At 50.4% G+C, this 26,575-nt stretch overlaps 1 protein-coding gene across 3 annotated transcripts in view; it reads right to left on the reverse strand.

Annotated features, from left to right (window-relative positions):
• Positions 1-4,263: 4,263 nt before the first annotated feature.
• Positions 4,264-26,575, reverse strand: part of PPIP5K1 (diphosphoinositol pentakisphosphate kinase 1) — a 44,031-nt gene continuing 21,719 nt past the window's right edge. For 2 of the 3 annotated variants that reach the window (XM_074156397.1, XM_074156396.1), the window contains exons 24-29: positions 26,128-26,218; positions 21,325-21,447; positions 17,387-17,449; positions 7,808-7,945; positions 7,262-7,375; positions 4,264-6,019 (exon numbers count right to left, since the gene is read on the reverse strand). In XM_074156397.1, coding sequence (XP_074012498.1) covers positions 5,325-6,019; positions 7,262-7,375; positions 7,808-7,945; positions 17,387-17,449; positions 21,325-21,447; positions 26,128-26,218 — 1,224 coding nt within the window. In that variant the 3' untranslated portion in view covers positions 4,264-5,324. Of the gene's footprint in view, positions 6,020-7,261; positions 7,376-7,807; positions 7,946-14,729; positions 14,910-17,386; positions 17,450-21,324; positions 21,448-26,127; positions 26,219-26,575 lie in introns of all 3 variants that reach the window. The other variant, XM_074156394.1, reaches the window with a different exon arrangement.

The following is a 26,575-nucleotide window of genomic DNA, read 5'->3' on the forward strand; positions in this document are numbered from 1 at the left end:
TTAGGAAGTGTAGTTGCTCTTAGTTCCTCTCCACCCATGGCAAGGATGCGCGGACTCTTGCTGCCAGTGTGGATGAGGTGCTGTGCATGCCTTGCCGCTGGCAGCCCATGGCGAGCGCACCTATGGTGGGCGCGTGTCCTTGCCCCCTGCCCACCCTGGCAGAGTGTGGTTGTGTGCCCCGAGTGCATCGTTGCCTCTGAACAGTCACCCAGAGCACCCTCGGGGTACAAACCCGCTCCCGCTGTGGGGCTCCCAGCCCCTGCAGGGAGAGCAGCCCCAGAGGGACAGTGCTGGGGGGGCCCCAAGCCTCTGCCACCGCTGAGAGCGCTGCGAGAGCATCCCATCACAAAGATGGCTTTTATCTTTCTGTAAGAGAGAGCAGCAGGAGGGTGTACTCTGGGGAAGGAGAGATGAGATGAAAAGCGGTGCTGCAAGGCTTGACATGCATCTCAAAGGTATTTCCATCTGCTGTCACCCGCGTGCTTGGCCCCCAGCCAAGGTCTGACTCTGTAATAAGCATCCTGGGACCCGGTGTTGTGTTTGCCTGGGACACGTCAGTCTCAGTGCTGGTTTTTTGGCAGCTGACATAAAGAAAATGCTGCTTAGAAACCTGCTCCTAGGACTAAAATGGAGTTTCTAGGGAAATGGTTTATTTTGCATTTAATTTATATATTTATTTTTTGTCATTAAGCTGCATTTTGTGTGGATTTAATATTTTAATTTATACATGTTAACACCATGTGCTCTTAGTGTCAGTTTAGAGGTTTCTCAGTACAAATACTTAGATGCTGCAATTTAAACCACAATGACATAAAAAGACCATAGAGAACTTGCTGGCAGCAAAAAAGGTCTCCGCTTGCAGCCCTCAAGGCTGTGTCTAAAGCCCAGCAACTGCAGGACAAAGCCCGAGGCCAGCAGCCCCTCCCGAGGAGCAGCCAGCCCATTTGACACAGCCCTTGTTAGGAGCGCGTGGGCTTTCTCAGGGATTTAGCAAATCCCTGCCCTCTGCTGTATTCATTTTAACCATGGAATCACGGTGCGTCTGCCAGAGGAATAACTGTCATTCTCTGTAACCCGACGGAGTCGGTGTCTGTGAATGCTGGCTATGGCAAGCAGAGATGCTCCTGCTGCCCCCGGTGCTGCCGGGGGGGGGTCCCAGCTCACCCCCCAATGGCACCGGCCGCCGGCCAGCGCAGGCGCAGGGTGCCGGGCGAGAGGAGCGAATGGGACCCTCGGCAACCAGCTCCCTGGATCCCTAAGCGTGGCTAGGTGTAAAAGCTAATGCACTAACTTTAGATAGACCCACACATGAATGTTTTCTCAGTTTTAAACTTGAAGCAATTCTGACTAAGCAGCAGTAATAGTGAGGCTTTGCAAGGTGCCTGCGTCCTGCGGGCAGGAGCGTGCCCTCCTGCCGTGCTCCTGCCCTCTGCAGCCGTGCTGCCTGGACAGCTTTATCCTCACCCTGACCTGCCCTGGCCTCGAGGCTCCACACGTGTTTTTTTAGTCTCCCGTGGCAGTCTGTTCTGCCTTCAGCTTCTCTCCCTCCCTCTCTGTCTTCCTCCCCTCATCCTCCCTCTCCCTCCCTTAAAAAAAATCTGGGGGAAAAGACTTGTAAAAATGCCAATTTGTAAAGAGTCTGATCCTGCTTTGCCTGCAGGAGCCAGCAGAACCCATCCAGAGCCAGAGGTAACACTATAGAGAGAAACAGTTAAACTCTGCTTTTGCTTGTTTCTGCATGTGGGCAACAACGCGTAATCTTCCTGTATGTAATAGATACAAAATACTATTTTAAACCTATAATTAAAAAAGTGAACGTCTTAACTGTATTGAAATGGCAACTTGTGCTCCTAGCTTCTTCTATGCTAAATGTTTTAAGAACAGAGCCCTGATTCTTTTCTTCAGCATCACGTTTCTCTTTGAATTTAGTTCCTTGAGTTCTGTCCTTTTCCCATTTCCATGTGAAACACACTGTAACTAACTGCTGTCAAGAGAGGAGCCCAACACATTAATAATAAAGCCACATTAATTGCGAACAAGAACACTTCAACTGTTTCAAGCTGTTCTTTGGGTGAGTCCGTACTGCGGGCAGGGGTGACGCAGACACGGCCGCCATGCCTTCCCTCCCCGGCTTCCCCACCGACACCACCTCATCACCCGCAGCTGCTCAAAGGGAAGGGATGGGCACCTGAGGGGCTCAGACCCTGCCTGAAACCCCCTCCCCAGCAGGGACCTTCACTGCTCCAGTTCCTCCCCACCAGAGGAAGCTTTGGGCCCTGGCACAGCCGGGGGGGGGACACGGACACACAGCTCTTTTAGCTACTCAGCAGCAATCTAGGACTGCAGCCACCACTCTGCCAGTGCGAATGCCCCTCAGCCCTGCTCCTTCCCTTAATCAGCTCCATCAGTATTTGCAAACTGCCGAGCCAGAGGAGTGTGGGAGGCAATAGCAGCAACACTGAGTTTGGTCTTGTTTCCACAGTCAGGGCTGGCCAGACCTCGCCAGCCAAAGGCCTGGAGCCTGCACACGCACTGCAGCCCGGCAGAGCCTCCAGCTCCACGGACGTGGCTCCCACGTGCTGATGGACAGGGGCCCTGTCCATGCCCACAGTCCACATCGGACATCGCCACACTCCAGCTACTTGGTATAGACAGTTTCCTGCCCATTCTGCCACAGGACAACAATTCAGGACAAGAGTTTTGCTTAGCTGCAGCTGCCAGGGATTTGACAAGCCTGATCCAAACCATCCCAGCTGCAAAGCCTGTAGCTACACCCATCCAGAGACGCAGGACCACGCAGCAGCCATTTGCACGTATCACTACTTATGCAGCCTGAAAGCATTAGAAAGTGCAGCTTATGCATCAGCATAGATTTGAGGAGCCAGAACTGGCTTTGGCAGGATTAAGCCAAAAATGTTGACTCCTGCCACTGTATCCAGAAATTGTGCAATTGCCCTTTTCCCCCTCCTTTGTGACTCACAGCACTTCCTTACACCACCCTTCTGTTTGGAAAGGGCTTTGTCATTAATCACTGCCGCTGCTAAGCCAAGAAAAACAGGGTGAAGCCACTGCGTAAGAGCAGACGGTCAGTGCTCAGATGTCACAACACACTCTGCAGGTGTTCATTTGGAAGCGTTAGAGCATCACGAAAGACCACAAACTTCTCGACAGAGGCAGATATTAAGCAGCTTTTAAAATAAAGGGCACCATCTCTTCTTGGCCTGTATTGCAGAGAGCAGACTAGACTAGGGCCCAGTTCTTGCAGCACCGCAGGCAGCCCGGCTTTCTTCTTTGCTGGCTGTGGGACACCTGCCTTTGAGTTCAGGACATTCGCTTCCGCAACATAAACACCACCAGCCACAGGTCACCACTCTGCAGGGACAGCCTGCAGCAGGTCCGTCGCGGCAGCCACCCTGCCCAGGCCTGGGCCACCACCTCCGTTCCATGGGCTCAGGGGTGGGCGCTGCCTTCCCCAGACAGAAGCACCGGAATCCTGGCAGGAGAGGCAGCTCTGGTGCCCGGCTGGGGCCCTGCTGCTGGGCGGTGGGTGCCAGGCATTACCGGCCCCAGGCCGTTGGGACCAGGGCACTGGCATTGCCGGAGGGGCGCGAGCGGGACCGAGAACTGCTCTGCCTCCATCCCCGCAGGCGGCTCTCGGGGCAGGGCACGCTGCAGGTCCCACAGGCACCCGCCGTGTAATGTCTCCCCCAGATCCTCAATGCAGGGCTGCAATGGAAGCTGGAGGCTCCCCGCAGGGCAGCAGGACGCCGCCCCAGCACCCTGCACACCCCCTCACCAGAGCCGGCTGTGGGGGGGGAGCAGGCCAGGCCGCCCCCCCCTACCCGAGGCAGCTGTACCACCACCGCACTTCAGCTGCAGGGAAATGGGAACCTTTCCTAAACACCCAGCCTGGCAGGCAGGGAGTACCAGACGTGAGAAGAGGCCACGGTACCCAGGATGTGCTTGGAACCGAAAAGAAGGTGTGGGCCAAGAGAAAGGTGGCGAACACACTGCCCCAGCACCTTCGTTCTACCACAAACCACCCCAGGACCCGGGAAGCCAGGACCTCTTCCCAGTATGACCAGTTCTTCTGTGGAGGAGAAAAGAGGTATCTGGCCTTCTTGAGCCAGGGCCCATGCCTGTGCATTCACTTCAGCTGTGATTTCAGCCACGGTTCCTCCTCCAGGAGGGCGGAGACGGAGCAGGGCCTGCTGTCCCGGGCCCCTGCCAGCCCTGGCACACAGACCACAGGGACAGAGAGACGCCAGACCCACAGCATAGATTTACTGTGAACACACATTGTCACAACACAGCGCGGAGATCTTTGGGCACAGCTTCACAAAAACACGGAACCTAGCTACAGACAGACACGCAGACTTGTCCATAAATACAGGAGGCGCAGGAGGCACAGCCCTGGCCTGCACTCAGGATGCAGCAGGGACATTCGTATCAATCTTGCCCTCAGGCTTGTGCTCACAAGTCATTTACATAAATAGGTATTAAATACTTTTCATTTTATATATAATAAAGATTTCTCCTTATTCGTTTCTAATAATCCTGATTTGTTCAAATAGCAGTTTCTTTTCATTTCTGTCACCAAGACTTCAGAGCTGTACCCTGCCTGACACTTGGGGACTAGAAAAAACACCCGTGTGTGTCCTCCCTGCCCACCTCTCTGCCTCAGCCCAGCAGGAAAGCACTCAAGTCCATGCCAAACAGACGTTTTCTTGCAAGTGGCAGTCTTGAACCTGATCCCCTCATTACTCTCCTTCCCACACTCATCCAGAATTCCTTCTGCTTCTCCTAGTCTTCCTGCCATGGACTCGCTGGACCTGGTTTGGTGGTCAGTGGTGGGAATTGAGAGAGGAGGAAGGAAGGAACAGAGAGGAGGTTGGTGGTTGTGATGGATCTGCTTACTTTGGGCCCAGAATGCCTTTCCCTAAAGGCTACGGGCCAAAAAAATCTCAAGGCGGCATCTGTCCCCTTTGGACTTACCACCCCAAAAGCCTTGGCTGTACCAGTCCTCTAACTCTGCTGTCCCGGCGAGCACACAGCCCTTGGGACACCATGTCCCCACTCCACAGAGGTGCCGTGCCAGTACCAAGACTGCATTTCTTGTTCATTTAACAAGGCAGATGGGGCGTTGTTTCTTGCCAAATGGCAAAGAGCTGGCTTGTGGAGCAGCAGAGCAGAATCTTCCACACCCCAGAGTCCTGTGGCCTCGGGACATAGCTTGTTCTGTGCTGCAGACAGCCAGCTGCATGAGGTGCTGTGCAGGAAGCCTCCAGGCTAGAAGCGCTTGCAGCGTGCTGTCCAGTGAGTCACTAATTCTGCTGAGCCTCCCGACACAGCGGCAGCAGCTCCTCCATGCTTTTCTCAGGAGGCAGTGGCTGCTCCTGACACGGTTGACCAGACAGAAGCTGGCCTGAGAAACCACTGTCCCCCAGCAGCTCCTTGCCCATATGCTCTGGATCCAACACCTCTTCCAGCAGCTCCTCTTCACAGGGCACCAAGGTCTCCTCGAACAGCCTGGACTGATCCAGGCCAGTCATTTCCCCCGAGTACCCCTCTCCTGGCTTCACCCTCTCCCCTGCCAGCCTTATATCACACCCTGCACCACACTTTGGGCTCCCGTTGTTACTGGGCTCTAACATTTCCCCAGCTGATTCTTCTTGATCCAGCTCCACCGTGCTCTTCTCCTCTGGGTAAGAGTCCTCCTCCACCAGCTCCTTCTTGCACAGCTCCAGGGCCCTGCCTGGCTCTGGGCACTTATTCCAGGTCAGGGTCTCTGGGGCACCTGGCTCTGCCACCGACAACCCAGACATCCCCACCTCCACGTCCAGCCCTGGGCCTGGAGGCTGCCTCTCCCCGTGCTCCGGGGACTGGCTGCTCAGCTGCTCCTCACTCTTTGGTGGACTGGCAGACAGTTTCTCAGAGAAGCTGAAACGAGCGCAGTTGTCCACAGAGGTTGGGGAGGATGGGCCTGCACTGGAGACAGTACTGGAGGGGCCGCTGCTGTCTGCAAAGAGGAAGAAAAATCTTAAACATTCAGTTGGTATTTCCCCAGCCCAAAGCCTGGGCAGACCCAAGCTGTCGCAGTCCCACAGTTCTACAGCCCATGGATGAGGATTGTCTACATGCCATGAACCTGGCAGGGGCTTGCTGTCGCTCTTGGGCGTGTTTCTGGCAGCTCAGCTGATGAAAACCCAAGTGCAAACACCACACTCGCCTCGTGTGGGACCGTGCCACGTTGGCATACAGCCAAGAGTGCGTTCTGCTGCCACTACAGAGCAAAACGTGAAACGGGATGTTGGGCTTTGAGCTGAAAAGCAGTTTCTTTCACTCCCTCTTTATTATAGAACACTCTCAGCTTCACTTTGCTGCTCATGGTTCCTGACACACACAATCCCTGAATACTGAGCTAGCGTCACCACAGGAAGGAGAAATACAGCTTCTCCACTAATGCTTATTCTTGCCTTACATTGTACAATGAGCAAAACTAGAGAACAGATCTAGATTGTATCTAATCCAATAAAGGGGGAGGATTAAACAACTGTTTTCAGTCAGATCAGTTCCCTGACCTTGCTGTCCACAGACACACGCTGCTGCTGGCACAAGGAGCGTAGAGCCAGGAGAAGAGCAGGACTGAGCTTCCAGTGGCAACCTTGACTCGTGTTATCACAGTGCTTGCAGTGCAACTGCTGGCTACCCCTTCCCCTTCGAGCTCCAGCCAGATCTGCAAAGGGGACTAACAACAGTCACCAGCTCTGCAGAGACTGTGACAAGTGAGGCCCAGGGGCTGCAGAAAAGCCAGTAAGTGAAGAACTAACCAATCGCCTCTCCTGTACAGAACTCTGGGTGAGGCATGTACGGGCTGGCTAGGAAAGAAGGTATTTCCACACACCAGCAATGAACTGGCCACGTGTCACTGAGAATCACAAGACTTGAAATGAAGTGCATTCAGGCCCTCCATGTCCTAGTGCACAAAACAGAGGATGTCTGGAGAGACAGGCGTCCATCCAACAGCAGCTGTCCCCACAAGATACAATACTACAGAGTCCCTTTTTGCATCTTTCTTTGGAAGCTTTTTCACAGGGCATATGACTACTTCCCCTTTTACCTATTTCCCCTTTCCATTTCTGTTCCTTCAAGGGCAGAACACAGAAACCCTGAGCACCAATACCAGTGCCGCCTTTGGGCACCCTTTACTTCCCTCCCTCACCATCACACCCATCCCTGATCAAGAAGGGAGAACACTCACACCAAGGGGGCTTATCTGAGCGCTGGCGCAATGGCAAAGAGGATGACGACAGGATTCGCTGGGACATAAAGGGGTCTCCTGGTATCTGGCTGCCAATCATTGAATCAAACAATGCTTCAAGAAAAAAAAACAAAAAAAAAACAGATCAGCAATATTCAGACAGACATAAAGGAATGGCTCGTAGCCCAGCAGCCACAAGCAGGCACTCCAGGAAGAGCTCAAGAACAGGCTAAATTCAGAGCCATGCCGGTCCCTCAGCTCCTGGGAATATAAGGCTAAGATTTCCCAAGCTGGTGTTTGTATCCACATCACCAAACTTATCAGCCAGACAGACCTGGCCGATTACTTGTCTCTCAAGTAAGTGGCCTAGGGTGACCCTGATCCCATAGCTCACTCTGGGGCTAGGACACCCTGGAACAGATTTCAGAGACTGCACTTCTTGCCAGTCCTTCAGGCGGATCTGTCCTGACAACATAAGAGACCAAAAGGTCTCCTGGCCTCAACCCTGTTCTGGCTGACCCAGAGACAAGCCCACCTCACCAGTACCTGCGGTAGACTGGACATGCGATTCGCTGCAACTCCTGCACACAGCTGTCAGAAACTCGTTGACCTGTCGCAAAGAGAGGGAGTTGTGCAGGGTCTCCAGGGGATAAATGGTGGGAACCATGGAACAGCCTTCAAAACCTGGAAAAAACCCAATCAGAAAGTGAATAGAGCAAACGGCAACCTAAATCCATGCAGGACCAGTCATGGCTGAAGGAGCTGGGCAGTCTGGGATTCAAACACCAGGCACACTCGGGCCTAAGGTCACCTCTTCTAGGCCAAGAAAATCACCACTAGGCAATCACATGCAGTAACAGACCTGAAAGCAAGCACCCAGGCATACGCAGGAGGAGGGGGAGGAGGAGGAAACATATCTAACAGCAGTCGTGTTTGCTGCAAGGCCTGTGACCCTTTTGCTAAAATATATGGTCATGATGGAGAACCTGGCACAGTGCCCCACACTTTACAGACGCTAAACAGAATTTCAGTGAAATCAACAGAATTTCCATGAAAGGACCCCCACCACTAGTGACACCCCCCCCGGGACACAGTCCGCCCCCTCCCCACCAGCGAGGCAGCACAGGCTGCTGCGAAGGCCAGGAGCGGCAGAGACCCCCTGTGTGCGCCTGGCAGACCCCCCCCCGAGGAACGGCTGGGCAACAGCTTGAGTTATTTGTCCCCTTAACAAGACTTCACTGCCTGCAAACGCAGGATTAGTAGAAATAGGTATCTCGACATTTAACAGACACTTGCTCAGAGCTAAGCTGCGTCACAACCATTCACAATAAATTCTTTGCCACTCAAGCCAGCAGAGTATTACAGCAAAGCATCTTCCTCTTCATCCCAGCTTCTTGGCAATGCTGGCACCAAGCCAACCGAAACTGCCAGAGGAGCGAGGAAGAAACAAACGAGTCTCTGGCCATATGGGAATGAGGCCTCCTCCTGCTCTGAGCATCTTGAGTTTAGAGGCCTCTGAACTTCTTAAGCGAAGGCTTCCCATTCTGTGACTCCCCAGCTCCCTCCAAGGAGTTCAAAAAGACACTGGGAAGGAACTGGGTTTGTTCCTACAGAGAAGGAAAATTACTTTGAAATGCAAAAAGTACAAGAGCTCTTGATGCACTGCTGTGTCAGGGTTGCTGCCCAGCACACTGACAGGGTAAAACTGATCCCTGCATCCTGACAGCACCTAAGGAGAAGGCACAGAGCACCTGGGTTATCTGCTAAGTGTAGTCATTGTTCCAGTCACCTCCAGGACAGTCTCTGCTCCAACCCACTCACCTAACCCTGATCTGCAGGGGGCAAGGAGCATGAGCCAGCAGATGGTATTCAGAGTGAATCCACATGCAATGTGAGGAGGCTGCAGACCAGATCATCACCGGTTTGCAAAGCTGCAGAGACATCAACTGCCATAACAGCTTCTGGCAACAAAGAACCCTCCAGACAGTTCAGAGAGGTTACCTATGTCACAAAGGGCCTCGAAACATCATCTCAAGACATGAAGAACAACAAATCCTTGGCTAGGTCAAAGGAATGTAAGACACAGGAAAAATACCACACTCTTCTGACACTTGCTGAGAAGCCCTTAGAGTGGAAGTGCTGAATAAGGAAGAGAACCTGTTCATTATTTTCTAATAGACATTCTGGGAGACAGAGCTAAAGGAAAAGGGTGAGGGCAAGACTTAACAAACAGCCCCTTGGAGATGGTTGTGGAGCAGCATAGCACGAGGCTAAGGTCATTCTATGATTCTATAATTTCACAACAGAATCTGCTTCTAAGAGGGGCAAAAGTTGGCTCAGATATTGGGGCCTTCAAAGAAAAAGGGAAGAAGTTTGAATATAACAGGGCAAAGCAATGTAGTTACAAGATATACTGGAGGCACTGATGGGGATCTGAGTGCTTGGGCACTCCTCTAATAGAAAGAGGAAATGAAAGGTCCAGCATTAAAGGAAACACGGAACACTGAATGCTACTGATGCGAAATGACACACCTAGATCCCCGGGTGCCAAACGCCTGCTTGCACAGCTCTGCTCAGCTCTGCCTCACCTGACCGGTCTCAAGCAAGTAGAGAAAAAGCAAAAGTTTATCTTCTCAAGGTGAAGCACTACTGTTTTCAAGGCATCCCTCTCATTTGTGTATGGCAGCCCTCTCCCTGCACACCTCCCCTGACCTGCCTGGCTGCTGGGCAGAGGCCAACAGCGGCAGCCTCACACCATGCCACAAGGCAGAAGCTACTGCTACAGACCGACATCCTGCCACGTACCCCAGCGACAGCCAGAGTCCCCAGTGAAGGCTCTGACCACTACTGCACATTTAGAAAAGGACAACATCTTTGGGAAGGGGCAACAAAAATAAATCACGAGTGCAAACCGCAGGAACCTTTCCAGCCTGACCACTCGACTACTGCTGCTGCCGCCCAAAACTCCTCCTGGCACCTGCCAGACAGGAGTCTGTGATGCAGATGACAGCACAAGAAATTAAGACAGGATTCCATTCATTTGGTACCAAAGTCAAACAGCAGCCCACAGAGGAACAAGTGTCACTTTTCAGTTTGTTCCAGTTTGACTACAGCAGCTGCCTTAGGGGTGCAGAGGGCACTCTGCCTCCCCCAGAGTGAGACCTGCCCTGCAGGGAGAGCAGCTAGAAATGAATCCCAGAGTCAGCTCTAAACTTCTCCTGGCAAGGAGTACAGCATGGTTAAGTCTCCAAAATTTTGTTCCTTAAAATAGGAAGAAACCATCTGTTAGAGTCAAGAAAACAAGCTTTGGTTATGGGAAAAAACCTTAAGATAGAGAAGGCAGTGGAGTCTGCTGAGCATGTATTATTTTGGACGTCCAAGGAGACTGCATGAGGCGGGGGAGCAGCTATGGTGGAATCTCTGCTCTGAATCAATAATAATGCAGCAGCATCCTGACACAGCAGCAGAGGGAATGGGACTGCAGGTGACAGCAGAAGAGGTGCCATCCAGCTAGAGGATGGCAAGTCCTGCTTCGTCTCTGCCAGGCGTGCTGATGCCAAAGCTGAAGGCCCATCCCTGTCACAGCCAAGTTAACTGTCCGTTTGAGCTCTTCTCCCCGGAGCTCCACATTCTCGGCATCTGCCCACTTTACTGCCCACTGCAGAGTCTACTCAGCATAATCACGGTTTATAAAGAAGTCCTCCAGATGTTCAAGCAGGGAGTGACTCTGCCCTTAGAGTAAGACTGTTTCAGAGCTGCCAATACTGACATACAACACTTCATCAGATATTAAGAATGTGATTTGGGTATAAGGACCCTTTTGCAGAGATCATCTAGACACTCTACCATAAAAAGCAAATGCAGACCTGCACCTGACTCACATCTTCCGTCCAAACCAGAGAATCCCAGACTTCCAGGAGACTCCAGCAGGCAGGAGGAACACAGTTCTTGTTAACAGCTAACTCTTAGCATATGACCTCAAAGAAAGAGTCTAGAAGCACCACCTTTTTACCTGAACCACACAATGATGAATTCTGAAATAGCCAACACCTACTTTATGATTACATGGCTTGAATGCCAAGCAAATACGTTACAGACCTCTGAGTGAACCCTGTGTACTGGGCCATCCTATTGCTCTTTCACTGCAGATGTAACAGCTACTTCCATCTATTTAGCTCTATTTTCTTCAGTCACCCCAAGGTCTTAAAGAAAATTCAACCAAAGGCGTTAGCAGCAGAAGTAAAATAAGCAGATTTTTATACTGGGAAAAGGGAAGAACAACGAGAAAACAAGACCTTGAATTCATTTGCACCTTCTTGATTACTGCAGCAGATGTCCCATTCTAAACTCTTGAGAATCAATACCATTTCATTAAGAGGAAGCATCAAATTTGAATCAAGGTGACACAAAGTTTCCTAAATTCTCAGTATGCCCCAGAGAGACAAGAAGTGTATAGTATGAGCTGGGAAAGCTGAGTTCATATGGAACACATGCACCCCTGGAATGAAGTCAGTGCCAGTGGGATTATTCCTCAGAGCTGGTCATTCTGCAGATCACCTGGGAGCCAGCAGACCTCCTGGCCAGAGGGCACGACAAAGGAGCAGTCTTCAAGCAGTCCAAATGGCGTGTTCCTCAGCTTTACCAAGATTGAGCTGAGGTCCCAAATATGGCAAAGCTTCTCTGCTGGCAGAGTGGGCTTGTTCAAAGAGAAGGCACTTGCTGCTGCAGCAGGCTCACAAGTAGAAAGCAGCCAAACTGCTGTCAGCTAACAAAGACAGATGCCAAGGAGAAGGTGAGAAGTCTTTCTGGTCCAAAGAAATCCTTTTTGTGTGTTATATTTTTGCCTGAGAGTTCTGAACATTATTACACGCAAGTTGATGAGCAGAAGTTGCCGAGTCACTACCCAGCTCTCCAGCTGTGAGTTCTACGCTGCAGTGCAGAAGGTGCCTGTTCCTTTCCAATGGAGATCCCGAAAGCAACAGGCAGACCAAGGCAGCAGGCACATCCCAAATTGCCTGTATGCCAAAGGTGTGTATGTCAGCTCTCTGGAGTGAAGCAGCACTTGCCCAGCCTCAGCACAGATTCTGAAGAAAGCACCGGGAGAACGCACACTCAGCAAGTTCCTCTCCAACACACTTAGTCAGTCCAGCCTTCTTTTGTGGGGAGAACCCCAATATGCCACATGTGTATTTGTATGTGTTTATAAATGCACACAGGATATGTACATGAACTTGGACTTTTGCTATCCAGCCTTCCTAAATTCAAGCCTGTAGAGCCAGCCTGAAGGTCTATCCTAGTCCAGCACCTCTCTGCCCTCAGTGCCAGAAGTGGCTGCGAATGAAGGGGTACAAGACCGGACAGCACGTGGTAACTCTTCCTCCGGGTAGCCCCCAAACTCCAGCGAATTGCAGCTTAGAACTGCTCTGACCCTCATCTGTCCCATCCACATTCTCCAGTCTCCCCTTGAACTCAGTTAAGCTCCAACACTCCCACGTAACACAGTGAGGAGTTTCACTCTGTGTGGAAAAAAAATAACTTCTGTCTGCAGCTGCCTTTAACTCACGCCATCAGAAACCTCCCAGCACCATCCTGGAACAGACACTGAACTGCGGATCCCCACCACTGCTCTCCCGCCACTATCACAAACATCTCTCCCAGACTGCAAATTTCTACCTTTTCCACATCGTGCCAAGTGGTGATGGTCAGATCAGAGCCCACCATTTTAGATATGAATTTGACGCTGTTTCCCCTTGTCATTTAAATTTTCTCTTCTCTTTCCCAGCCATGACCACACAGATAAGCACATATTCCCAGGCAGATTGCTTCAGCGCTCCACCATTGATCTTTCCGACTATGGGTACCAGCTGCACACTTTCAGCTCCCTAAGTCTCTTTTAATTCATCTTTTCTTTGTGTGGATAGAAGTATGGTTGAAAGGCAAGAAAGAGAGGAGTATGTAGTTGTCACAAGGAGGGAAGTTGGGCTGGCGGCTACAGAGACCGGAGACACGTCTGCTCTGAGACTAACCCCAGCAGGAATCCCAAACACGCTAATTAACCGTGGGCTTGATGACAGACTGAGAAAACAGCAAGAAAGAACTGACTGATTGCAGAGAGCTGGTTTCCACGCAGGAAGGCTGCTGCATGGAGGTCCATATCTCGTAGGTTTGGTGCATCGGGGCAGGCTGCACCACCAGCACCGTGCTGCAATATTTGGCGTATGACTGCCCAAAGCACCGAGTTAATTTCCTCTCCCTGTGGAGCTCACGGGAGATGGCTGAGATCTGCAGCAGCGGAAGCTCAGCTTTGGCTTTGGAGCAGTCTGCTGTGTTCCAGCATCTCTTCCCTTGAAGCAATTTTGCTGCTTTTTAGTATTTGTTGCTAGGAGACCAAGGATTGTCCTAATTATATATGAAAAGCAACTGCCATCTCCAAATTGCCTACTTGACAGAAAGGGCCATATCAAGAAAAAACAGACTGTGAGAGAAAAATTCTCTCTTCTGGGCTCTGAAAACACTTGATCCTGTTGCTTCACTACCTGACAAACCGTACTGTCTCTGCCCCTTCCACCTACGGCTCTGAGTGAGAAAGGGGGGTCCATGCAGCACACCACACAGCTCAGCAAGCCACATGCACCCAGCAGGTGTTATGGTGCGAGGCAGATGTGAGCAGCCAGCCCCAGCGAGCTGCCCCTCTCAGAGGAATCCTTCCACTTGTCTTAGATGCACTGAGACCTCAGTGCATCAGACTGTGCCAGAGGCTGAAACAGATCAGAGAAACAGCAGCAAGCTTTGATTTATAACATCTGGATTCAATACTGAAATCTCCTACCTCTTCCCACCAGAGACACGACACGCTGCAAAGACCCTACCTGGCAGAACAGACGCCATGCAGTGCAGCCACACAGAAGCTCAGTTTCTACCCTCTCTTAACTTGGTCTCTCTAGAAACAACACAACCCCACAAGCACTCGCTTCCCCCAAATTTCCACAGCAAGTTCACTCTGCGTGAGACCTGCTGCAGCACCTCCTGCATCTTCTTTCTCCCCATAACTCTTAGACTTTGGCTCCTTCACTAATAATGGGACACCTCCAGCACCCATGGAGACCTGCACAGGGGTGTCGTGTCAGCAGGGCACCACATCAGTAGGAGCTCAGCATCTAACCCGAGGGAAGGGCTTACCCTGGCTAAAGGAAGGAGGCAACAAACAATTGCCAAAGATGGAGAGAGCACAGCTACAGCCACACGAAGCGTACTGGCTCCGAGTGGAATGGCTACTGCCCAAGGCTCCGAAACCGCCGGTGCGACAGCCCACACAGCTTGCTGCAGCAGCAGCCCGGAGATTTAAGGGATGCGGTGAGGGAAATGCTTGCCTTTTTTAGAAGCAAAGCATACTTTGCATTCTCAAGCAGACAGTGGTCCCTGCTCAGCTACAAGAGCAGGGGACCGAGGCAGCTGCAGCGTGCAGTACCGTAAAGACACTCCAAGTCATCCTGCCCTGAGATCAGCCAGCTCCTGAAGAGGCGCAGGTGGTAGGAGCACTGCTGGAGGTGATGGGCTAGAGCGGCATCCAGGCAGATGTTCCGGCCCGTGGCATAGTCAGAGGAAAAACGGCGCAGCAACTGGGCAACGTGGTGGTGCTCAAACGCATCTGGAGGAAAGGGGGCCACAGAGAGTGAGAGGAGCGGGACAGCTGCAGCTGGGGACAGAGAAACTGTGGAGATGAGGGGATGGAGCTGCCGGCACCAGGGCTGCCGGGTGGGCAGGACCCATGCCACAGGCTGCAGCCCCATCCCTCCCGCAGCGAGTGGGTCGGGGATGCCCTCAGACCTACAGAGCCCCCGTCTCTGCCAGGCCGCCCGCCCGGGCCAGCCTCTGCCAAAGGGGCAGCCCCTGGGCAGCAAGGCTCCACCTTTGCAAGTGAAAGCCTGGCAAGCGAATACATTTGAGGACACGTTCTAATCCCAGGCTCAGGTTTGGCTAGATAAGGTCAGGCCCACACTTGCCCTCCCCCAGCTGAGACAAGAAACCTGGACTGCCAAAAAAGCATAGCCCTGTGTCCAAACGCAGCCGGACACCCCAGCGCACGGGCGAGAGCGAAGGACCTGGCATCAGACTGGAGGCTGTGAAAGGGACGCTGGGGACAGCAGGGTCCCAGTGAGAGCACAGCGCCCAGAGTGTGCAAGAACAGAGGGGGCACAGAAGTGCTGACCTCCCCTCTATAGACTCTCAGAACAGCCCTGTGCCATCTTCTGCGACATCCTTGCATGGCAGGCAAGATCCCAGCACGCAGGCACATCTCCTCCACGTATTCAGCCTCAGGACTCATGTCACACTCCCAAGACCAGGGCATAAAGCACCTGGGCTGATGCTGTGCTTGGCCACTGCTCTGGCTCACGTGTCCCATTTCACCACACAGAGGCGGGTCTTCAGAAACAAAATGCAGACTTGGAGCTGTGAACAGCTTTTGCATCCTCGGGCGAGTGGCTGATGTGGCTAAACATCCTTCCTGCAAAAACCAGTGCCAAGCCTAGACAAAATATGCCTAACTTCAAGCTCACACCTGCTGGACCTCTGTCTGTGTTTTCTTGATTAAGAAGCACTTTGCCATTAGAAATATTCATCAGTTCTTGGGAAAAACCTGATGCCCAGTTTCACTTTATTGCATTTGGGGTGGGGGCAGTTGCTTTACGGTGTGGCTTAGGACAGACTGGTGCTGGGGTTCTGCAGGCAAGATAGAATGACACATCCTGCTAACATACACCACGTGAGCTCAGATGGCATCCAGACACACAAACAAATCAAGCAGTTGGCCGCTCTGGGAAAAACAAAACTGAGCAAGCACAGAAAACAATTTCCCTTCAGATCTTTGAAACAATAAAGCCACTTTTAGCCGCCCCTTCCCCTTTCATCTTTCCCAAAACCTTGGTCTTCATAACAGTCTTCTGAGCTTTTTTCATCTTCCGGATCACACAGAGCAGAATATCTTCATATTTACTAAGCAACAAGATTGCAGAAGCAGCCTTGATCACATAAGACAGAAACACTTAACCTGGCATCTTTCAGTGATCTGCTTCGGTTCTAACTTGTCTCAACAGCAGGAGCCATGAGGTAGGAGTGGTGCTGTGAGACAAACCTTTTCACAAGTTTCTGTGCAAGACTTGGAATAATAAACACTAGTTCAAGGCATCTGCTACAACAGAGGTATTGGTCTTTGACCTCCAAAGACTCACAGTTCAGGTGTCAGGTTAGTGGCGATATGAAGCAGACAGTGAGCAAACACAAGCAATGTCATATGTCCTTTACCAAGCCTCTTCACAGCTACCAGGAGGAGAGGAGCAGGCTACACCACCTGGGGAGCATGGTGCCAAACCCTCCTACCTCGGGAAGGCAGCATCGTCCACCAACAGCCAATGACTGAACGTTCTGGAGACACCATTCCCAGGATAACGTCTGCAGGAAAGGTGACCCTGTTCCCACCAACACCACCGTGCCTGGAGTGAGCAGGGGACCACCCTAACAGACAAGGCTCAAATAGGAGGCCCTGCAGCTACCGGTACTCCTAAGGGGACTGTGCTGAGGAACAGCATGGCAGAGAGAACTCCGTCAGCACCTCCTCCTCTCCCACCACAGACCACTCCAGGTGACACAGGGGTAGCCTTAGGCCATCCCTGTTTTGCTCCTGCAAATCTGCCTTGTACCAACTGAGGACCTGAGCTGCTGATGCTCTTACAGAACACGGAGTGGATATCCCACACCCCAAATCTGATGGTATTCTCCCCCCGACCCCCACCCCCAGGATAAGGGAGCGTGAAAGAGGTTCCTAATGTTAGCAGTGGAATTAAAGGCTGCTTTAGGAGTCTGTTCACAGAGCCACCGCTCTTGCTTTTTCACCCGGGACACAAATGCCTTGGGGAACAGCAGAGGAACCACTGAGCAGTTACAGAGGATGAATGAACAAGTTAGTCACAAGGAGACAATGGGGGAAGGTGAAGCATGTTTGGATACCAGATACACAGACACAAAAAAACCACAAGAAGGCTGAGAGGGGAATATGTGCAGAGAGAACTGAATGTGAGCACAGGGTTAGAAATGTGAGGGAACGTCAAATCAAGGAAGCAAACGTACCATTAGTCGGATGCTTTGCAAACGACACAGAAAATCGTTTTACGGCTGGCATAGACAAGAGCTCTGAGGAAATAAAAACAGATCATCTCAGTTAACAGCCTGCTTCTAAGGATCCCCGACCTTCACATGCTGCAACTACCCTTTCAGATTCACCTTCTTCCTGACCCCCACAACACGTGTTCCCATCGGCGCTGCTGCAGCACCTGGGGATGCTCCTGCGGGTCTGACCAAACCCCTCGGCTTCCTCGGCTTCCTCACACTCTGCAGCTCCCCCTTCCCTGGAGCTGCCTTGCCGGGGCCTCCCCTCAAGCTGCAAAGACTCAGCCGCAGACGGCACCTCGTTCCTCCCCGCCCCGAGAGCGACCCAGGCTCAGCCCAGCGCGGGACGCAGCCGGGCAACGCTCATGGCCATGGGCACAGCACAGTTCTCGGGAGTCACCCCTGCCCGGGGAAAACAAAAACCCTTCTGCAAGGAACTGAAGAGCCCTGGCATAGGTAAGCGCAGCTCAAAACATCCTCTTGATGCAAACTGAACAGAGCTATTTGAGAGTTTGAAGCCAAATCAACTAACAAATTAGGGAACAAAGAGAAGACCCATGAAGACGTTCTACAGTTCTGTTGCTCAAAGCTTTTCAGTAGAGAAGAGGTTTTGGGGTGCACCCGTCAGACTGGTCCTCGGGCTTCTCCTGGCCCTGTCCCAGGCCAGGACAAGCTCTCCCATGGAAATCACACATCGGAAACACAGTGCAAGGACAGACTCTAAGCATCTACTGGGCTGCAAAGAGATGACTTTTAAAAGACATGGATTAGTCTCCATGTGCACCAAAAATGAAAAAAAAAAAAAAAACCCCAAAAAAACATTTGACAACTTCAGTTTATTCCCACTCTGGAAATTCCTCAGCCTAGATCAGACCACCTGTATGTAGGATTTGATGTGAGAGCCCAGCCAATCATACCTTTTTCTGCTATTTAGGAACTTTTAGGAAATAGTAGAAAATGTTTTTATTTCTCTTTCATGTTTCATGCGGCCGTTCTATCTGGTCAGTAGGGTCTGTACGCGGGCCCCGCTACACCAAGGTTGGGAGATACGCGTATCGATTTATGCTCCACACCCCCATTGTGTTTCTCTAGCTACATCCACTGACGTGGCCAATTAATGTACTTAAACCAACTCTCAAACTTGCTGCAGTTTCCTGCAATTTCCACCAGCACAACAGCCCTAAAAATGGTTCTTCTTTCTCAAAGAATGGTTCTTCTCAACAAATAGAGTGTGACAATCTGCCCTACACGTGCAATCCCTTAGAACGTCCAAGTCCTGGAGCTGCAGCCAGCCAGCTGGTACCACCTCCATCCCACCCCACATCTCCCCCTGCCTTTACAGCACACATTTACGTGGTGCTGCAACACGGCTTGCTGCGCCCCTGGCTTCACACAAGGCAGCCTCAAATCACAGCCACCAGTGGACCTTCCCGCAGCCTGAGCCTGGGACACAACTTTCCACTGAAGCCTTCCTTAGCCCTCCTCCAGCCCCAAGCAAAATAGACTTCAGAAATAAGGTCCATTTTAACTTCCCTTGAGCAAGTCTCTGATGAAGTGCTATAAGCCATGCACCACACCTTGAAGCATCACAGCCATGAAAAAATATCAAAGAGTTCATGCAAAGATGTGCTCCAGAATATGAAGGTTTTAAAACATTATTAGCCTGATGACTGTGAAAAAGGCCTTGATACAAGCATATTCCGAGAGTCTGCTGTGTCGCTGTACTCAGCTCTAGTGATGTTTGGTTTAAATGCCATCGTTCAGCATTCATTGTTGCTCATTTAAGTAGGAACATGCAGATCAAGGGCTTATTTCACATTCCAAACTACCTTCCCCAGAAGCCAAATGCCCCTCTGACTCCTACTTGTTTTTCTAAGCCCCGGCTTCTTCCTCACAATTGCTCTTATTGCAGCAGGGTACCGGTAGCACAGGGTGCCACAGCACCCTAGGAAACATGCGAGAAGTGGTGTAACATGGACATGAATAATTCTGGGCTGTTATTCACATACCAATTAAATAAATCTGCCTTTCAAGTACTTGAGGGTACAGCTGCATCTCAGCATGCAGAGACCTTCTCACTGAATTGAGCAGGACACTCCTCTGGACCCCCAACACACATGGCCAGTTGCAGGCACGTTCCTACTGATGGCCTGCAGGGAAAGGAGCCCAGCACCGGGGCGAGCAGACCCTCCTCTGTTCCCAGCTGGGTACACAGCAGGAGTCTTTGACGCTTCTCCCCAAGAACCAGCGCTGCCTTGGATCCACGCTGCCTGCAGGCTTAGGGGAGGAAAGCAGCCAGAGCTCTGGCTGGCCTTTCCAGTGGCTCCCCTGGTCTTCACACCCCGTCCTGTGCCAGACACCACCAGCCTGTTCTGGGACCTGTGAGCAGCCCGCGCTCGCTGCCGTGAGCGGCTCAGACTGGCACAGCAGGGTTTAAATCCTCCCCGCTCACCCTCCCTGCCTCGGTCGCTCACAGCCCGTTGTGTGCCAGGGAGCTCCCTGAAGAGGGAAGAAGCAGCACAGATTTCTCCTACACAGTGGAAGCAGCAGAGCAAGGCAGCCTACGTAACAGTCTCAACGCAGCGGCATTCCTGAGGTTCCAACAGGTCGGAGAATTGCACAGCATCTTTCCACCCTGATTTGCTCAGCCATTTTCCTTGCCTCAAAACTGGACAAAAATCCAAATGAACCAACCTCCTTTTTTCCCCAAAGGCCCCAAGTTACTGCCTTAATCTCCGCACCTTGTAATGCATCAGTGCTAGCATTCGTTATGATCCTGGTAAGAAAGACACTCAGACTGTAAAATATTGAGCAAAATACTATTTTTTGGAACTAACACAAAAAGGAAAAAGAGAGGACAGATAATTTTACACCCGTTCAGATGCTGAGAAGCCTGAGTTGTGCAACTTTAGATGGATTTCCAACCAGGACACAGCACGCTGTGCAGATCCTCCCCACGGAGAGGTTTGTTCAACGCTGCTTGACTCAGAGTCCCAACAAATGCTACGTTAATCAGCACTCGGAGAACCTGAGTGCCTCTCTCATCGGGGTCACAGCAGACACTGGCACTTGTGCATTACACCCCTGCAGCTCCTCTGGGATACCCCAGTCTTTCCCTGGGCTCCAACTTCCTTGAAAGTAGCAACACTCTCTGCTTCCCAAGGCACAACGCAGACTGCAGGCCCATCCACAGCCGGGCAACACCCCTTCACCCCCCTGCATCGGGCAACACTCACACTAACGACCCAAACAGATTTTACCAGGTTATCTTGCCAAACTTTAAGGCAGTTTCTGCAGAACTGCACAATAACTAGGCTTTCTGGTCCTTTTTCAGTATTTTGTCCAAGCATCCCACTTACCTCAAGCATTTCAGGCATATTACACCCGCTTTCTGACAGCTACCCCGGACCCTCCTGTGTGCCCAGCCTTACTCTAGTACCCACCTTACCCCCCCCAAGCACACTGTTCTGCCTCTGGGATGGCTCTGTCTTCCGTAGGGTGAGGATTACTGTCTCCACAAAAGCTTTATTCAGCATCAGCAAGATCACCACGGTAAGCAAGGCGATGTGATACGCTGGATTTCCACACCAGGACAAACCTATTTAATATCTAGACCAATAAATCCTCCTCCACAACAGCGAGTAGTATTAAAATGTCAGAGCAAAATCAGACCCCAGCAATACCATACATCAGCATAAAACTCCTCGCACAATGTCAGCTCCTGTCTTGTCCTAGCAAGGATCACAATTTCTTGGGATATGATAAAATGCATTACTGTAGATGCAAGGAATATACACATTCAGCTGTCGCTCTTCCTGCGGTCTAAGCCTTTGTCTCAATAGCATCCTGAGACACCAAAGTCCACAAATTCACCACCTGCTGCACGGGAACACACATACCGTCTTTGTATGTCAGGCTGCTGGCAAACTTTTTGCCATGGCTGCGTGCGTAGTCCTGGAGGTTGGGGGCACTGGAGGAGCCTCCCAGCACAGTGGTGCTAAACAGGCCGGTGCATTGTGACCCTGGAAAGGCATGGAAGGTGTTAGTATCACATCTCCACCGCATGCAGCTACAGAAAAGCAGGGTTAGTCAAAGAACGAGGAATTAACTGCCCACTTCAGGAGGCAGTCTCAGGAAAACACATGATGCCAGGGAGCGTGGGGAGGCAGTATTCCCGATTCTAAATTCAGTAGTGCCAAACACGCAACAGGTAGCCCAAAACTCAGCACCAGGAAAGTTCCTGACTCTGTCCAGGGGTTTATTTCCATTTGGATTTCTTGCCCTGACCTAGGAAAAATGCCTTGATGCTCTCCAGTCAGCAAACGTACACAGTCATGTGAGAAAAGCCAGGATGCCAAATCACCAACGTTCATGTCACAGGGCTTCATTTCTCTGCTCTTCTGCCCTTTCTCCCTGGAAAGCTCCTTTTTCTGTAGGACACTGAGAAGAAGAAAGGACCACCTGACCTGTTGATCAGCAAATGTGCGTTAATCACTCTGTCAGGCAGTGAGGAAAGCAACGTCACATCCACTTGGTCATGTCTTGCTCCTCCAGAGCAGGTCCATGAACCACCCTTGCACAGCGCCTGCCGTGCACACACGAGGGACTTTGCTCTCCCTGTGGCCAGGAACACGGCACCAAGACAGCCTCATGCAGAGGAGGGCAACCTAACACTGGTGGCTTTGGCAACTGCTGGTGTTTGCTTCTCCAAGGCACAGTGTTCTGTAGAGTGCCTTGTCCTTATGTGATATTTAGGGAACATCAGGCATTTGAAACAGGATTCTTTTGACTGAGGAAAGCAATTGTCAGCGAGACAAAACCTTACTATGGGCCAGATAAAGCCACTGATTGGCTATAAATTCTCTGCTAAACCATCCTGACCCTGTATTTTGTACTGAGAATACCAAGGGCTAAAAACAACATTACTCCCATGTACAAAGGCTTTCAGAAACAAGCAGGTTGATCTTGTTCTGCCTTCTCTGCCACAGCAAAAAAACTGATGTGCTGCCTATTAGTATTTAACTGGAACAGCGCAACTGTTACTACTGTTAAAAAGATCCTGCCTACTGCAAGCAGCTCTTGATCCTAAAATACAGCATCATAGCATGATTTAGGTTGGAAGGAACCTCTGGAGGCTTCTTTCCCAACACCCCAGCAGGGCCAACTTGAACCAGCTCACTAGGGCTTGTCCAATCAAGTTTTGAATACTTCCAAGAAAGGAGATTTCACAACCTCTCTAGGTCCCTGCTCAATTCTGGCATGTTCATGGTGAAAAACTTATTCCTCCAAGCTAACTGGAATTTCCCATGTGCAACTTGTGTCTGTTGGTTCTCGTTCTATCATCACCTGCCTTGGAGGACAGTCCATCTCTGTCTTCTCTGTAACCTCCCATTTAGGTGGCTGAACAGCATCAAGGTCTCCGCTCCCCACAGCTTCTGTCCTGAAAAAAGCTCTTTTTTAGCCAGAGCTTCATTGGAGAAAACACACAGATCCTGAGTTTTGAGCTATTTACATGTAAGCTCAGACTAAGCTGATGGTATCTGCTCCTGGGGCGGTGGGGGATGACCGAAAGCGTTCTCACATGCACTAAACTTAAGCTGTTTCACCACTGTGACAGCGCTGGTAGCTCTCCACAGGACAGACTAGCACATACCTGTCCTTGGACAAGTCTTAGACAATATCCCCCTAATACCTTAAATTGAAGCTCAGTGCTGACTCAGCATGAACTGGAATCTGTCAGAAGCAAAGAAAATTTTGCAGCCAGGATGATGCTCCCGATCATCCGTCCATGGCTTGAAAACAGTCAACAACAACGAAAAAAGTGCCATCAGACTCATTTACTGGCAGGTAAAAATGGAACAGAAGATTTTTATGAGTTTCTATCCTGAGCAACCTCGTGCCACTGACCATTAAATTAAGGACACCCCAGTGTTTCTGCTGCCCTACAGCAGACAGAGGCATTTTGTCAGCACCCTTAAGCAAGAGGAGAATTTACAAAGATGACCCTATGGACAAGAGCAATTGTCTCCGGTGAACTCTAGGAGACCACACCAGCACAGACACATCCTAAAGAACACAATGGTATACAAGCCATTTAGATTTAAGCTATAGCAACATTTACTAGAAATTACTATATGTGCTAGATCGTTTTTGTATATTTAATTTTCAGATGTACATTCAATGTTTCAGATGTTTAAAAAATGGACATTCCTTATTTCCCCATGTGAGTCTCAGCACAAAGCTTCCTGCCCAATGGCAATACACACCTCTATTGCTCCAACAGCAGGGAGTGATTCTACCCCATTTTGAAGTGCTCTTGCAAGCAAAGAAAGGCACTGAGGCTTCCCATGGCTTCTCAGGCTAGAAGCGTGCACACTAGTGCAGACAATCCACAAGGAAGCACTTGCTCCTGCCCAGGAAACATGGCAAACTCCAAAGCACCACTTTGCATACACAAAGCAAGCTGCAGCCCGCCCCTTTTCCAGACATTTCAAGGCATATTTCAAACTACAGTAAAGACACAATTCTGGCAGGTATGGCAGCAGGGTTATTATAGGAGCTCTGTCCTGCTCCCCATTCCCACATCCTAAACATAGGAGGTTACACCTGAACAGTCCTCCCGGAGGTAACAAGAACCAGCCACTGACAAGGTGAGGCCACGGGAGACAGGCTCAACTTCAGAAAAGCTCAGAAACAGCAGGTAGTCTCTGAATGAACCCCCTCATAGCACAGCTGCTGAGACAAACATTAAAGCCAAAGTTCAAGCTCCCATGAGTTCTACCCTAAAGGAGGAAGAAATTAGATTTCTACAAAACAAGCAGGAAAGGAATCAGAAGGATTCCTTGAAGAGCTTGACTTTTACAGGTAAAGAGGCATCATTCTTCTTAACGGTTCTCAGGTTAAGAGAAATTTGCAGAAAACACAGACATCCTAATAACCTGGGATTGTGCAAGCTAGTGTCACACCATTTGTTGGTCTCTCCTGCTCAGCCATTCTGTGCCTGCAGCTGCAAGACCCTATGGAGAAGAACTATGGCTGGACTGGGTCTGCAGCCAGAGGTCTACTGTCACAGACCAGCTCTATCAATTCCTACTCAAAGTTTGGTCTCTGCAGAGCTTCACAGCGGGGAGAGTGACCAGCACAGGCTTCCCAGTGAGGCACATCAGGCAAGCACCTGAAACCAAACCTGCTGGGATCACATTTCAAATGTTGCTGTCAGGGAAAAGTAGTGCTGCACGAGGGTCCAGTGGAGCGATAGTCTTCTCTACTGCCAAAACAGACATCCCTCAGACACCTGGGAAAGGCTGTAGTAGACAGGCTGTCAATATCTGCTCTCCAGAGCACGTGCTTTCTGGTACTCAGACATCCAAACAGCAAAGATAGTTTCCAGGTAGCATTTGATGTAGTCGGTAATTTTCCAAGCAGATGCACTTCCTTGACTGTGTGCCATCTCAGAAATTATCATATTGACTCACACGGATTCACGGAATAACCACAGGTTTCTTCCAGCCTAAGCAAGGCAGTCTATTACAGCTTACTTAATCCTGCAGGTGGTCTGTTAAAGCAGAAGTAGATGCACCACGTGAAATAGCGCATCCAAAACCCACTATGGCCAAGGCTATTGTACCTTTATGAAAATAATATGCATCAGCCATTCCTTCTGAGATTTTTCCAGCTGGCTGGGAGCATAGCTGGCAGGCTCCAGGGATACTTCCTAACCACTCCGAAGAAAATTCCCTTCACTTGGTAAGATTTAGCTTCCAAAGCAGCAGCTCATTCAAAAGTGACAAAGAAATCATCAGACCTTTCAGAACTCTCTTGGCTGCAGGATGTCCACATAACAGAGTACAGAACCGATAAGCCAGAACTGCTGCAAGTCTGCAGCCATGCCATAATGCAAAAATTATTTTTAAGAAAAAGAAAGTGGGCATAACTTGGGCATTTCCACCTCCTGGTGCTTATTAGTCATCTGCAAAATCTAGGTTTCACAGCTATCTTTGAACCTCATGACAGCAAAGACAGCTTTTCAGTTTTCAAATAGATCTTGCTTTAGCAAAAATATTTCAGGAAGAATTTCAACTATTAAGACATAGTTTAGGTTATGATGGCAGGGAATGCTACTCTTAAGGAGAGGCAGAGAACCCCAAATGCCCAAAACTATTCTCTCCTGCTGGCTACCAGTCAAAGAATAGCTAACCAGGGATTCCAGCTCGACTAGAGAGCTGTCAAACACTATTGCAGATGACAGATCTGTTCCATACAAGAGACCTTTATGAAGCAAAGGCAGAAATACAGTAGTCTCACACGAAGAGCAGCTTTGCGTGTAAACTACTCTTTTGCAGAATAGAAAGCATGCTATTTCTCACGTAAAATCATCTCCTCCTCCTAAGTTCAGAAATGGTATAACAAATGATAGCAACATGGACCCAGAAGGCCAGCCTGCAAGTACGCAGCTTGCTCTGCTGCTCCCATGCTATAAAGGATGAAGAGTGCATCTTCTGTAGCTAGAAGCTGGAGGAGAAGATCACACACAAAAGGAAATACAATAAGATAGTCTCTACAGTGGTCTAAACAATAACACTAAAAGAAGACATAATACACAGAGACACACAAGGAACTTAAGCCAGATGTGTATGTGGAGAGACAGAGCGATGCCCACGGAAACACAGAGGAACAGGCTGGTTACAGGTCAGGTACAGTACCTAAGCCACTCTGCTTCATCTCAGAAGACTGTCTGGAATAAGTGCTGAAGAGGCGATAACCTCCTGATTTGGAAGAGGATTCAGATAGCACCTGCAAAGACAGACAGTATAATCAGTGTCGTGCTCTGAGTTACCCACTGGTCTCAAAAGCCTTTATACATCAATCCAAGGTAAAGAAAAGTAGGTCTCTTCCTTAAAAATCACATTTTTCAAGAAGCACAAAGTACTCATATGCTAAGATTGTGACAGTGCACACTCAATTTTAATTTCAAGTTTGTGTTGGGTTGTGGAACAGTGGAGATGAAGAGAGCTCAGGTACTGAGTTCCTGGTCTCCCAAGAGCCTTGCTGGGATCACTGGGACGTAGATTTCCTTCTTCAGCAGCAGGAAAGTATATCCCCTTTAACTTAGTATGTGCCTGTTACAAAGAGCCCCCGCGTGCTGCATGC

This window comes from Numenius arquata, chromosome 11, assembly GCF_964106895.1.
Source record: "Numenius arquata chromosome 11, bNumArq3.hap1.1, whole genome shotgun sequence".
Lineage (NCBI taxonomy): Eukaryota > Metazoa > Chordata > Aves > Charadriiformes > Scolopacidae > Numenius > Numenius arquata.